We start from the raw sequence: 14,840 nt of genomic DNA on the forward strand, positions 1-14,840 counted from the left end.
ATATATGAAATTAAATTACCATAGAAAATTATTAACAACTTTGATTATTTGCTAACGATGCCAGACTGTACATCCAGCTTACCACTTCATACTTTTCCAGCTGGTTGCTGTTTGTGGGAATGGAGTAAACTAGGCAGTCTCGGATGATACAGTCAGACAGCTCTTCCCAAATCATATCTCCCAGCGCTTCTGTCAGGGCCACCTTTGGTTTTCTGTCTTCTACTTCAGAGTCACTGAAGGGTACATCTGATGCCAGAAGGAAAAATAATTGAAATACAATGCCTACAACAAACTATCTGCTTAAAAAAACAGCCATGCATAGCACAGTGGCTGAAAATAGATCAACATATGCAAACTCATTGCTTACCATTACCATTAAAACACACCCCTTCCAACAACAAATGCAAATGTAAAAATAAACTTCAGATGACTTTTCCACTGGGCAACAAGTAAAATGATCAGATGCTGCATGCCCTGATCCACTGGAGTTACTGTGATGACAATAAAACTCGAGAAATAAAATGCTGCCAAGGGCATGTTTATTGCATCTTTCTGTAAACAGGAAAACCTTCCCTCACAATTCAAGTACCACTCACCACCACATAATCATGCTCTATAAAGGCCACAGAACAGCAAACAACCCAGCGAAGGGACTGAGCAACATAAAAAGCACACCAAGGAAAAGCTGTAGTGAAGTTGTCCAAAATATCAGTTATTTAACACCTTGTACTACTGCTATGTGTAATTATTGCTTTGTTGTGCATCCTACAAGTTGTATTTTGCAATCATGAATTTTTGCCAGGCAGTGGCTGAAATGGGTTCATGTGAATTTAAATAAATAAATGAAGGAATAAGGACAAGTTACTTATTTCACGTCAGCTTCCAGACTGCAAGCTGCAATAACTTCATGAGGTGGGAGTGCTTCCTTAGAAATGTACTCTGAGGTGCTTAGACCATTCCATCCATATGCTTATTTGTGTTTGTTGTATTCAGAAATGGATTAAGACACCTCTGTCAGTCGAAAAGCAAACTTTCTGCTCCTCCCACCACAAGCACCACCAGCATGACATTCACTGGGCACTGCTCCAGGTCTCCAGCCTTTAATGACTTGGGAGTACAGTGACTGGGGGGCAGGGTTGCATCAGAAATACTAAAATGAACATAAAGGAGATTATGTTTTTATTCCCCAGCTTTACCAGATGTTGCAATATATCAGTTGGGAGTGCCATTTACACATACCTCTATGTTTAAACCTTTCAGATATCACAAGGATCTAACAGTGCCATACTTTGTCTGGTAATCCAAAGCACTAACCCCCATGATTTAACACAAAATGACAGTGGTGCCAGAAACCCTTAACCTCTCAGGCAATAGAAGGCTGTTAGTCAAAGCCAGGCTGCAAGTGGTGTAGTCTGTGAAGTCAGTAAAATGGCTCCAGCAGTAGCAAGCCATCAATAAACTACTGCTGTGATCATTACCTTGGCTAGTACACAAAGCCAAGAGTCTAATTACCCTTATGTTGACAGCAGAAAGTACAGTTGTGTACCTACCATAAATGTAGATGTTCGAGTGTATTCACTGTTGCAGTCATTACTCTTGGGTTATCCTGTTGGAAGGCTACCCGCAGTCAGCCAGAATTCCAAAGTCTAGGTCCAGCGTCAGTTGCTGTCGTCTCTTCCCTGACGTCAGTGCGCCAGAGGTATAAAAGATGCAGCCGACGCCATTTTCTTCAGTTTTTCTTGCCCCAGATGTCAGGTGCCCCCATATGGGTAGGCTAAATAGAGTATGCCAAAAAAAACATGCATGCACTAAAGTAAACATTTCCTTCATCTACAAGCAAATACACCACATAGGTTGTATAGAATAGTGAAGTACAGATAAGACCCAGCAAATGAAGGGGGATGGTGGGAGGGTAACCTGGACTGCAACAGTGAATACACTCGAACATCTACATTTATGGTAAGTGTACACAACTGTACTATGTTCATCATGTTTCACTGTTGCAATCATTACTCTTGGGTTGAATCCCAAAGCTGAGGACAGGTGGCTGGGCTAAATAGGATTAAGAGAGGCTATGAGGCCCTGCTGAACTGCAGTGGAAAAGCCTGCTCTGGATTTAGAGTAGAGAGGTAAGTGGTAGTGCTTTGTAAAAGTGTGCACTGAACTCCAAGTTGCAGCCTCTAAGATGTCTTTGGTTGGTACTCCTCTGAGGAAGGCTGCTGAAGTGGCTGCTGCTCTGGTAGAATGTGGCCTAATGCCCTTAGGCACTTGATTTGCCATGCTGTGAGTAGCAGAAACGAATGCAATGGCCTATCCATTTTGAAATAGTCTTTTTTGAGATGACCTTTCCTTGTGATCCTGCAGCATATGCCACTAAAAGTTGCTCAGTCTTTCTGAAAGCTTTAGTTCTGTCCAAGTAGAAGTGTAGCTGTCTGTGTATGTCCAAAGAATGCAGAAGTCTCTCCCCTTGTTCTGTGGGTTTGGATAAAAGGTAGGTAAGTGAATGGTTTGGTTAAGGGCCACACTGGACACCACCTTAGGCATAAATGCAGGGTTCATCCTCAGAGAAACCCTGTCTGGATGGAAAATGATAAAAGGTTCCACAGCCATGAGAGCCTGTAACTCCGAGACTCGTCTTGCAAAGGTTATTGCTAGGAGCAGAGCTGTTTTCCAGAATAAGAATTTTATATCAGATGTTGAGGCTGGCTCAAAAGGAGGCAGTGTGAGTTTTTCCAAGACATAATTTAGGTTCCATGCAGGTACTGGTGCTCTCCTTGGAGGTCTTATGTTTTTGGCCCCTCTGAGGTACTGCCTTATTAAAGGATGAGAAAAGATAGGTGGTTCCTTATTGTAATGGGCTGAAATGGCAGAGGCATGAATCTTAATTGATGAAAAGGATAAGCCTTTGTCCAGCATCTCAGTTAAGTATTGTAAAATCTGAGGAATATTTGGTACAAACGTGTCAATTCCTTGTTCCTGGTTCCAAGCACAGAATCTCTTCCATTTTTCTGCATAAGATTTTCTGGTACTGGGCCTCCAAGATAACATCCATTACAGCTTTGGAGAGAGGAGTGTTCTGAATGGCTACATTATCCGCCATGCTGCCAGATTTAAGGTCCTGAGTTGGCTGTGCAGGATCTGATTGTTTTGTTGGGTCAGTAAGTGAGAAATTTGAGGCAATGTCTAGGCTGGACCTTGAGACAAGTTCTTTAGGATTGGGTACCAGTGCTGGCGTGGCCAGTCTGGGGCAATTAGTATCATTTTTGGCTTTTCTTGTCTGACCTTTAGGAGTACCTTGGGGAGGAGAGGCAGTGGAGGAAAGGCATATACTGTTAAGTATTTTCCAGCTGAAGGATAGGACATCCACTTTGCATAATTGCTTGTGATAAATCCTTGTGCAGAATCTCTGTAGTTGGCAGTTGTGAGGGGAGGCAAATAGATCTATGTCTGGGCATCCTCATTTCCTTGTTATCATGCTGAAGACTTGTGGATCCAGTTTCCACTCGTGGGGATCCATGAGGTTTTTTCTTAGTTCGTCTGCCAGAGTATTTATTTTTCTTGGCAGGAATTGTGCTTGTAAGTGAACCTGATAAGTCAATGCTGTGTCCCACAAAGTCATGGCTTGTCGACAGAGGGGGTAGGAATGTGTGCCTCCCTGCTTGTTTATGTACCACATGACTGTAGTATTGTCCGTCTTTATCAGCAATTGTCCTGGATGATGCAGATCCTTGAAAGCTGTCAGGGCATTCTTAACAGCTAGCATCTCTTTTTGACTGATAAGAAGATTCATCTGGCTTGTGGTCCATGTGCCCTGAATACATTTTCCTGCCATGTGGGCCCCCCAGGGATAATCTGATGCATCCGTTGTTAGTGTCTGCCTGGCTGTGGGTAAAGTGAATGGCTGTCCCTTGTTGTGGTGACAGGCCTGTGTCCACCATTGTAACTCCTGTTGCAGGCAGGGAATGAGGGTAATTAATGCTTCTAGGCTGTGGCAATGTTGAGTCCAAACACTTTTTAGATACCATTGTTGTTTCCTCATATGCAGTCTGGCATATGGAATTAGCAGAATGCAGGATGCCATGAAGCCCAAAGCCTGCAGAATTTTTCTTGCAGAAAACTGGGTCTTTGTTGCCAACATTTTGAAGTAAGAAGTCAGTTGCCTTTGCTTGTCTGGCGTGAGATAAGCCATCTGGGCAGTTGTATTTAAGCTTGCACCCAGGAATATTATCTCTTAAGAGGGTACCAGTTTTGATTTCTTTTCATTTACTGTGTAGCCTAGGTAAGTTAGTAATCTTTTTACAAACGCCAGATGCTTTAGTAGAATGTCTTTGTTCTCTGCTTGAATAAGGCAGTCGTCCAAGTAAGGATATATTTGAATTCCTCTTTGTCTGCAAAATGCAATTACTGGTGCCAGGCATTTTGTGAAGACCCTGGGTGCAGTAGATAAGCCAAAGGGCAGTGCAGAGAATTGGTAGTGCATTGAGCCAGCTATGAATCTGAGGTATCTTCTGCAAGATTGTCTGATTGGGACATGCAGGTATACCTCTTTTAGGTCCAAAGTTACGAGCCAAGCCCTCTTGCCCAGCATGGGCAGTAGCTGCTGCAGAGTCAACATTTTGAATTTTGGAACATCCAGAAATGTGTTTAGAATAGACAGGTCCAGTATTGGTCTCCAGGCTTTGTCCTTTCTGGGCACCAAGAAATGTCTAGAGTAAAATCCTTGTCCCTGCTCTTGTTGTGGTACTTGTTGAATGGCCCTCATGTCCATGAGGGATGAAACTTGCTTTTGTGCCTCTACCCACTGATTGTGTGGCAGGTCTGGCATACCTTTTGCCCTTGGCAGGGTGTGAAAGTGGAACCTGTAGCCCTGAGACACTATGTTCAAGACCCATTTGTCCTGGGTAATCATGTGCATATTTGGTGAAAAAAGTGCTAGTTTTCCCCCTAAGGGGGCTGCCATAAGATAAGTGCTTGGTTCTGGCAGAGGAAAGTCATTGGGACTGTTTTCTGTATGGCTGTAATTTGTCTTCTCCACTTGTGGAGGTAGAAGCACTCCATTGTTTAGGCCTGTATGAGCCTCGGGGCTGGGATCTGCCTCTGGAGCGTCTGTATCTGCCTCTTTGTCACCTGTCTGACACAGGAAAGGACCAATTCTTTGTAGACCAGTTCCTACTAAATCTGGGTAGCTGTACCTGTAGGAAATCCTTAACTGTCTGCATGGATTTCGCATTATCCTCCATTTTCTTCAACACCTCTTCTGCCTTAACACCAAACAAAGTATCATGCTGTAATGGAGCATCCAATAATTTTGCTTTAACATGATCAGGCAGATTCTGTTCCTTTAACCAAGCATGCCTTATAATGACAGAACCCGTAACAGCGGCCCTGCAAGAGGCCTCCAGTGAATCAAAACCATATCGTCAGGCACACTGACGCTCACCAGGCTGAAGAAGGAGAAGGTCACGGTGAGCTGCCTGTCGGGCGCTAGGATCCGCCACATAACACAAGCACTCAGGTCACTCCAAGGCAAGTACAAATATGACTCAGTCATTGTCCATGCTGGTGTGAATGACCTGAGACGTACCTCCCTGGACTACATGAAAAGAGACATAGAGGAGCTCTCTGAGCATGTAGCCCAGGCCGGTATGACCCTGACCTTGAGTAGCATCTTACCCTCACCAAGAATGATGACCCAATATGAAGACAAGATGATCAATTTCAACAATTGGCTTAAGTATTGGTGTCATTTAAAGGGGATCCAATGCCTGTCTGCCTGGGATGACATGCTCGACAAGCCAAGATGCTTCGCTAGGGACAGCTTGCACCTGTCACCCCTGGGATTTCGGATATTGGCAAATGCTCTTGCCACCCCCATAGTGCCTTTTTTAGGCAAGGCTCAAAAGACAAACCCACCTCCATAGGTATCACAAGGGATAAGAAACTAAGGGTAATGCTACTCAACGCCAGAAGTCTAAACCTCAAGATGCACACACTCGAAACTCTTCTTAGCATGGAGAACATCGATATCTGTGCAGTAACAGAAACCTGGTTCAAGGCTCCCGAGAGCACCCCAACACTACCAGGTTATACCTCATACCATGTTTTTTGGCCCCAAAACTTGGACCGAACCACAAAAGGAGGGGGAATATCAATATTCGTCAAAGATACCCACACCTCCAGGTTGGTGGCACAGCACGAAGTATCAGAGACTATCCATGTGCAACTAACAGTGAGTAAAACTGCCTTCCAGTTTATAGCCTGCTACAGACCACCCTCACAAACCCAGGAACCCCACTCGGCCTTCCTGAGAACACTGGAAAATATGAAGGTCTCTCCAAATACCATTATATTGGGCGACTTCAACTACCCTAACATAGACTGGGAGCATTACTCTAGCTCCAACACCCTAGCCCGAAGGTTCCTAGAATTTATAAACTCAAATGCTATGGAACAACTTGTTGCCACTCCCACAAGAGGGGAAAACATACTGGACCTGATCATCACCAACATGGGGACTCTATGCTCCAGACCAGAAGTGTATCCCTCACTGGTAAGATCAGACCATAAACTAATCTCACTAGATATTCACATCCTGACCCCAGCCCCTGCCAAGAAAACCGCAGTGAAAAACTTCTCTAAAGCAAATTTCACACTCCTCAAAACAGAGGTGGAATCCTTCAAAGCCCCCGGGCCTGTGGAAAATACGGTCCAGACCGCAGAATCCTTTATAAACGCATTCTATGAACACCTTCAGGAATGCATGGATCATGCAATCCCAAATAAAACCAAGACCCAATCCTCCAAAGTTAGGCGTCCTGTCTGGTGGACCCCAGCCATAAACAAACTATACAATAGAAGGAGGAAGCTACTACATGATAGAGCAAAATCCCAAAAAGGGAAGGCATCTCTGATCAGTATTAGCAAAAAACTACGGGCACTCATAAAATAGTCTAAGGCCAGCTTCGAGAGAAAAACTGCACAGGACACTAAGGATAATCACAAGGCTTTCTTTAGTTATGTTAGGAACCTGGGAGGGAATTCCCAGATATGCTCAGAATTAGTCCAAAATGACAAAAAATACACCGAACCCACAGACATTGCCAACATCCTAGCTGACAGGTTCAGTGCAAACATCTCCCCCCCCTTCCCCACCAAAAGGGCAAATATCTATCCCAGCAGAGTGCTGCCCCCCTGACATCTCAGATGCTCAGGTAAGAGCCGCCCTCTCCAAAGCAAAAAACACAGCATCAATGGGACCAGACGGTGTCCCGGGCTGCGTCCTACTTGAACTCCAAGAAGAACTAAACCCAAACATAAAACTACTGTTCAATCTCAGCCTTACTACAGGATATGTACCCAAAGAGTGGCGTACAGCAACAGTGGTCCCTCTCCACAAAGGTGGTGCCTCAAGGGATCCTGGAAACTATCACCCCATAAGCTTGACTAGCTTGGTCTGCAAAGCTATGGAAAGGATCATCATGGACCTCATAAATAAAGATATTGGGGACCTACAGACACTGGATCCTACCCAGTTCGACTTTGTTAAAGGCAGATCCTGCCTCTTAAACCTGGTCGATTTCTTTGAAACAGTCACCAAGGCCATTAACGAGGGGAAGGTGGTCCACACAGCCTACCTGGACCTTGCAAAAGCCTTCGATACAATACCCCACTTGGGCATTATAGATAAGCTCACCAGCTTAAATATAAACCCCTATGTCACTAGATGGGTTGCAAACTGGCTCAAGGACAGAACCCACATGGTTAGAATTGCTGGAGCCATGTCAGAAGTGGCGTCCCACAAGGCTCAGTCCTGGGACCTCTCTTGTTCGGTATATATTTCTCGGAGGTACAGGCTAACATGGAAGGACTGTGGTTGACCAAGTTCGCAGATGACTGCAAACTGGGCGCCATAATAGACTCTCCAGCCGACACTAGCATACTACAAAAGGGCCTCATAGAAACAGACAACTGGTGCCAGAGCCATGGCCTCAAGCTAAACGCCAAAAAGTGTATAGTCATCCCCTTTGGCAAAAACAAAGTGCTCACAAATTACCACATAGGTGGTAATCCATTAAGTACGGAAGAAGTAATTAGGGACCTGGGGACCCACGTTGTTGATAGCAATCTCTCATTTGACAACCACATGGCCAAAGTGGTTAGAAAAAACATTTTGTATAGCCCACCTAATCATGAAGGGATTCACATCTAGATCGGGGAGGTCATCGTGCCTCTTTACTCATCCCTCATCAGGCTCATAATTGAGTACAATGCCCCTTTTGGGATGTACCTTACCAGACACCTGCAGCAACTGGAAAGACCTCAAAAGTACCTCACCAAGAGGATCAAAGGGCTCAAACAGATGCCATATGCTGCCCGGTTAAAGAAACTCCAGCTCTACTCAGTGGCATACCGCCTGCTCAGAGGCAATCTGTGCCTGACGTATAAAGCCATGTCCAACCTGGAATTAATGGGCATGCTGCACCTCAGAAAATCCAAATCCCATCGAGCTCTGGCTCGAGAGACTTGAACCTCAGCACTGAAATAAATAGGACATGCTGGAGGGACAGATTCATAACTCAGAGGCTCCCTTCACTCTGGAATAAAATCCCAGTCCAGGTTAGGCAGAGTCCCTCATTGACTCTCTTCAAGAGGAATCTTGATGAGTGGATGGGAGATAGTAGGTTTACCCCGGGTATCACTTCTGTGTCACTGTTAGACAGAGGCACAGCATACTAACCTCGAAAAAGGGCATAGCAAAATTCATTTAAAATGGGTGGCGAAAGCCAAACACACTCTGGCTAGGCTTATAAATGCCCTAGGGCAGATAGCCTAGTATGAACCTATGAACATTGCAAAGTATGCTTTCCCACTTGTTCAGCTGCATGCAATAAATCCTGCATTTCCTTGTTATCAGAGCATTCAGAATTTGTCAACATTTTCTGTTTAAGCAGTGACATTAAGTATTGCTGATATTTAAGGATATGAAACTGACAATTTAAAGCCCTTACAGCCAAGGTAGCAGAAGTGTAAACTTTTTTCCCCATCTGTCCAGAGCCCTGGAATTCCTATCAGAGGGGGCAGGTTTTTTTGCAGTGGAAGCCTTGACCCCTTTGGGACCCTGAGATATAGTTTCTGGGTCAGCAGCAGGGTTTTTATATAGAAATTTGTGAGAGTCTGGAACCCTGTAGTATCTGTCTGGTTTAGCAGGTGCAGGGGGTAAAGAGTCGGGGGACAGGCCGGATTCTGAAAAAACATTATCTACAATGTCTAGAACAGGTGGAATAGCAAGAGGTCTGCGCTGAGGTAGTAAAAGAAAGTCTCTGAGCCTTTTCTTAGATTCTGAGTAATCTTGGCTCTCCCAGTGAAAATGCTCCCTCATAGTATGCAGGGTTTCCCCAAAAGAATAATCCTCAGGAGGAGAGGCTGAAGGAATAGATTCTTCAGCATCAGAATCCTCATAGGGAGGAAAAGAGTATCCCTGTTCAGAAGAGGAGTCAGAAGAAATTCAAACCTGATCAGAAGAGTCATATTCTGTCTCTTGCCTAGGCCTCTTATCAGGAGGGGGATGGGAACCCCTGATCAAAGTAATTAGGTCTTCGGCCATTATAAGCATCTGTTTCTTAGGCATGGAAGTCTGTCCAGGAGAATGCTGTACTTGTTTCTTTGTCTTTAGAGCTGCTTTAGTCTTTGAAGCTGAGGTTGGCTTGACATATAATTGTGTAGGTTTGAAAACACCCTCAGAAGCCAATGCCTGCTCAGCGGCTCCGGACCCATCTGAGGGACTAGTTTCCGAGAGTCCAATACCTTGAGTATCCAGAGGCCTAGTCGGCTCCACATGAGAGTAGTAAGCAGCCTGTGGCTCTGAGATAGCAGCCGTCAGGGGCTGCGAAAGCACCTCACTGAGAACCGACGACTGACCTAGTGGGGGCCTCATCGTCGGTTTTGGACCTCGGATGCCTGTCCTTTTCCTTTTCCTTGTGCTTTTTATAAACTCCGGTCGTCGGCTGTTCCGACGGCATTATATAATTTAACCTTCGGCCAAAGTAATGAAAGGCAAAATTGTACCGACGCTTAATAGTGCGTTGGTTAAATATAGCACAAAACCGACAGCTAGCAACGGCGTGATCAGGGCCTAGGCAAGGTATACAGTAAGAATGAAAATCCTTATGAGGTATTTGCTTCCCACAAGAAATACAATTAACTTTTTCTGACATCGGTCTGGAGCAAGAAAAAAGGTTTCCCCAACGGGGTACTTAGCTTTAATGAAGACTTCGGATCTGAAATTCGAACATATCAGGAGTCGGCCGACCGGCACTTGCGAACTGCTTTTGCTTCGGGCACTGTGCGGCAAGAAAAACTGAAGAAAATGCCGTTGGCTGCATCCTTTATACCTCTGGCGCACTGACGTCAGGGAAGAGGCGACAGCAACTGACGCCGGACCAAGACTTTGGAATTCAGGCTGACTGCGGGTAGCCTGCCAGCAGGATACCCCAAGAGTAATGACTGCAACAGTGAAACACGATGAACATTCCCCTCTTCTTCACAAAAGGAACAGAGTGTAAAGGATTAGTCCAGATAAAATCACTTTAGCTAGCAGATCTAGGAGACTCTCCCTGTGGGAGGAATAAAGACACCTTGTTGAAGTTTCAAGTAGTTTATTCAGTTAAGTAGGTAAATGGAGGACTGTTCTTGTTCCAATACGTTACACTTAACAGGTCAGGTATTTAAAGGCAGTTACAGACATTGGTGGGAGGGTCCATGGGAGGTGACTGGAGGAATATTAGGGAGATGGAAAAACAAGGAGCCAATTCCAAACCTTAAAGGTTGGTCCCTCATTTCAATATTCCTCAATGACCTGTGAAGGTTTACCAGCTCAGCAGCCTGTGGAACCTCAAATATAACAATAACAATAAAAAAAAAAAAAAAAAAAGAAGGTATTACATTGTGCAGGGGAGATGGTAAAGGATTACTTAACCAACAAAGTAAACAAGTTATGGGAAATGGTCAGAGATGGAGTAGTCAGGGCTATGGACAAGGATGTAAAGCAGCAATCAAGAGAAGGCCATTGCGGCTACAAAGGAAATTGAAGCTGGCAATTAGGGTAAAAGACAGTGGCTACAACAGTTGGAAAGTTGGCAGAGGCACAATACAAGGAAGTCAGGAAAAAAAGACACCAAAGATGTAAAGAAAGCAAAGGTGTGACTGAAAGGGATCACAAAGGGAAATGAAGTACTCTTTATGTTACATAACTGAATGAAAGAAATGAAGGGAAGTACATAACTGGCCAAGTCAAGTGAAGATGGGAGTGAGAACAGCAAGTGTATTATATGAACACTTTGCTTTAGACTCTACAAAGTAAAGCAAGGGAGGATGCCACACTAGTTGGACTGCAGGGCAGAATGGGGAGAACACAGGAAAGCCACTTGGATAAAGGGGTGGAGGTTTGCAGGGTTTGCTGTCCTTCCAGAGGATAAATCACAAGGACTGGATGGGCTGCCTATTAGCATCCCCAAAAATCTGGCCAGTTTGTTGGCAGACCCTCCATGGAGAGAATTAACAAATCACAGGCTACTGCATAAGTGCCAGAGACCTTAAAGACAGCAAAAGAGGTAACCTTGTATGCGTATGCATGTGGGGGAGCAGAAAAAAATCCATTAACAATAGGCCTGTTACCCTAGCAACACTGAAAGTCATGGATAGATCTGTAAAGGGAAATATGGTAACAGGAGAGCAACCAGCAATGGCCCACAATTAAAAAAGCCATCAATCAGATTTGGTCCAGTTTTGCAACTGAATTACAGGCAAATGTGACAGGGGAGTACCAGAAGATGCAGCCTGCCTGGAGGCATAAAGGCCTTTGATTCTGTCCCACACAAGAATCTGATAGAAAATCTGGATGGGTTCAGAAAAAGTAAGACTAAGGAATTTGGATAGCTGCGTGACTGAATGGCAGGACACAGAGGGCTGTGGTGATCAGAAAAGTGGCTAATACACCACTCTACATGTTTGTCTAGGTCACATCTGTAAGAAAAGAGATCATCATCAATCTCTTTGCTGATGAAACAAAGACAAATAAATTAGTGGAGGAATGGGGACGGTTGGGTCTAGTGAAGGATATGAAAAGGCTGAACAAGTGTCAGAAAAGTTGCAGTAAAGACCAATGCAAACTACTGCACTTAGGTTACAATACATCTGGTATGCAGTACTGGCTCGGGGGGGGGGGGACAGGTAATAGCAACAAAGCATTACAAGGATCTGGAAGTGGTGATTATGTCTAAATTGGACCAGCGACAGTGGCAAGGGACAGCAATGACAGCAGCAAACAATGTTGGGTATATCCTTAAGGTGGCAGGATCCAAAAACAAAGAGCTAATGCTTCAGAAGGTAGAGCTCATTCTCACCTGGGACCAAAAGAGATGGAGGTAAATGAAGGGAGAGGGCATCTGTGCACAGGGTCATGTCAGGGAGAAGTAAAGGGATCATCCCAAACAAAGCACAGAGGGAAGCAAGAGGCAAAGGCATCAGACTATAGGGACAGGCTACTCACTGGAACTCCTAAAATATTTTATCACACAGAAGGCCCATGGAGAGGACTAATGGAATGGGCTTTGGAGAGGGAATCCACATGTGCATACAATAAAGCTTAGAACAAGTAAAAAAGGAAGATAGGCAGGGAGAGGAAGAAGAAAGTTAAATTCACTTAGAAAAGCAGAACAGAAAAAACTTAGCATCTTTCTGCCATCAAGCAAATAAGACTTGAATGAAAATTTGCTATAAATTATCTTGTCACTTAAATTTAGAGAGCTGGCAGTAATATAGTTAAATGTAGTCATAGCTAGATTTGAATACACTCTTTTTTATCTTACACTTTACAACTAATACATGTTGTTTTATTTATCTATGTGATAACCAGGAACATCACAGTGTGTCCACAGAATATGAATCTGCTGCTTAAAAAAAAAAAATCTTCTTTCAGCTTTTCCCGTTTAGGGGTCGCCACAGCAGAACTCTGGTCCGCTTGTGATTGGCAGTAGATTTTTACGGTGCCGAGGTGCCAGCCCTATGCCCAACCTTCAACGAAGGCACACCTATTGACTTTTTAATGATTAAGGTGATCCGCTAATTTTAGAAAAAATACTCAAAGAGCTACACAGTAAGTTACCCTTTATTTCCTAGTGACTAATCATATGACAAAAATCTATGTAGATAACAGGGACTAGTAAGTGATCACCTAACTGGCAGTTGTAATTTCAAGCTCCAGCAGTACTTTTTTTTTCTGAGCATGTAGCTAGCTAGGTTTCCTTCTTAAATCTTTAACTAAACAAATTTGCAATACAACTTCCTCATGAACAACATACTCTGAATCATTTTTCAGAAGTCTCATAGCTACGCGTATGTTAGTTAAATGCTTTCTAATCAACTACACCCAGCTCAGGGATTCAAAAGAAAAGCACATAGAACATGCAAACTGGTTACGTCTACGTACATTAAACATGTTAACAGCCACCGCAGCAGAACTAGTATCATTTCACTGTTGCAAATAAATATATTTAACCAATTCCTACTAACAGTATTTACTGTACATTTTAATTGCTGGTTTTACATGCAGTCATTACATTCTCTTCATGGGAAGCACATATTGCAAAATTTAGAGTATGAAATAGCTTTGTGAAAATACATACCAAAAAGGTGTTTATGCAAGTGCTCCAAGACAGTCATGACTTTGATGTAAACTTCTGGAGGCGATGGATGCTCTTGTGATGACAACATTTTTTCAAATTGTAGGACAGACGTTTGTGTTTCCTGGTCTTCCATAATGTTGAGATGGAGGACAGGGTACAAAATTAAAGGCTTCAAAATATATTTTAAAAGTAAGTGACCTGTAAGAATAATAAAATTAGCATATTTTAGTACAGTTCTATAATACCAAGTGGGAAAATAAAGTTACAAGTGATCATTTATTGGCAGTTACAAATCAAAACATTTAGTTAATCCACCTTATGCTATTCTCTTTCCTGTCTAGAGATTTCCTCAGCTGTGCACATATCTCTAAGACAGCCTACACTTGTCTTTGGTCAATGATACAATGATCAACAAAACCTTGGTCGGTGTGGAAGGTACTCATGCATAGCCAGTGTTGCCAAAAGTCTTCTGTTCTTCAAGCAACTTCTAGGCTTCATAGAGAATTGTGACTGTAATCTGGGCCAGCATTAGCAATTGTGGGGCCCAATTTGGAACATTTTGGTTGGTCTCCTCATATGACATCTCCCCACCTCTTCCACCCAGTAGACCATTCCTCTTTGTCTGAGCAGTTGCAAAATTTCCCTGAACCTGACATCCTTAAGAGGAGATCCATGGGATCCTTCCCTTTCATTGAAGTCAGTATGTTCTACGAGTGATTGCAGAAGGAGATTGGTGTTTCCTTTTACATTTGTGCTTCAGACGCACATCTTCAGTGTGATGTTCCAGACAGGACCAAGAAGCTGACAGGCATTCTTCCACAAGGACCATCTAAAAGTTTTGGATGTGAAGTGTCCCAATGGGACAAGATTTGCAGGTTTGTGACCCATATAAATCCTATGGGGAGGAATGGATCTGAGCTTGAAACAGAAGTCTGCTCTCTGGAAAGACAGAGACAGAGAGAGAAAGCATTCTATTGAATGTGTCAAAGGCTGAAATGGAGACAGAGCCAGAAAGCTTCACTGGATAAGCCAAGGTCCATAAGGAAGGCTGGCCTTGAGAAATTGTTTGGCTTGGGTCCAAAGCTGATGCTGGAGCAGAACTGCCCAACACTAAAGCCCCAAAGAATAGGAATGGATCTGAAGGCCTCAGTGCCAAAC

At 43.8% G+C, this 14,840-nt stretch overlaps 1 protein-coding gene across 1 annotated transcript in view; it reads right to left on the minus strand.

Moving 5' to 3' along the window:
* The window catches only part of ZW10 (zw10 kinetochore protein), a 727,093-nt gene that overhangs the window by 498,427 nt on the left and 213,826 nt on the right, over positions 1-14,840 (minus strand). The window contains exons 7-8 of the mRNA XM_044081067.1: positions 13,683-13,880; positions 83-246 (exon numbers count right to left, since the gene is read on the minus strand). Coding sequence (XP_043937002.1) covers positions 83-246; positions 13,683-13,880 — 362 coding nt within the window. The remainder of the gene's footprint in view (positions 1-82; positions 247-13,682; positions 13,881-14,840) is intronic.

This window comes from Protopterus annectens, chromosome 8.part0, assembly GCF_019279795.1.
Source record: "Protopterus annectens isolate FY-2018-M chromosome 8.part0, PAN1.0, whole genome shotgun sequence".
Classification (NCBI taxonomy): domain Eukaryota; kingdom Metazoa; phylum Chordata; order Ceratodontiformes; family Protopteridae; genus Protopterus; species Protopterus annectens.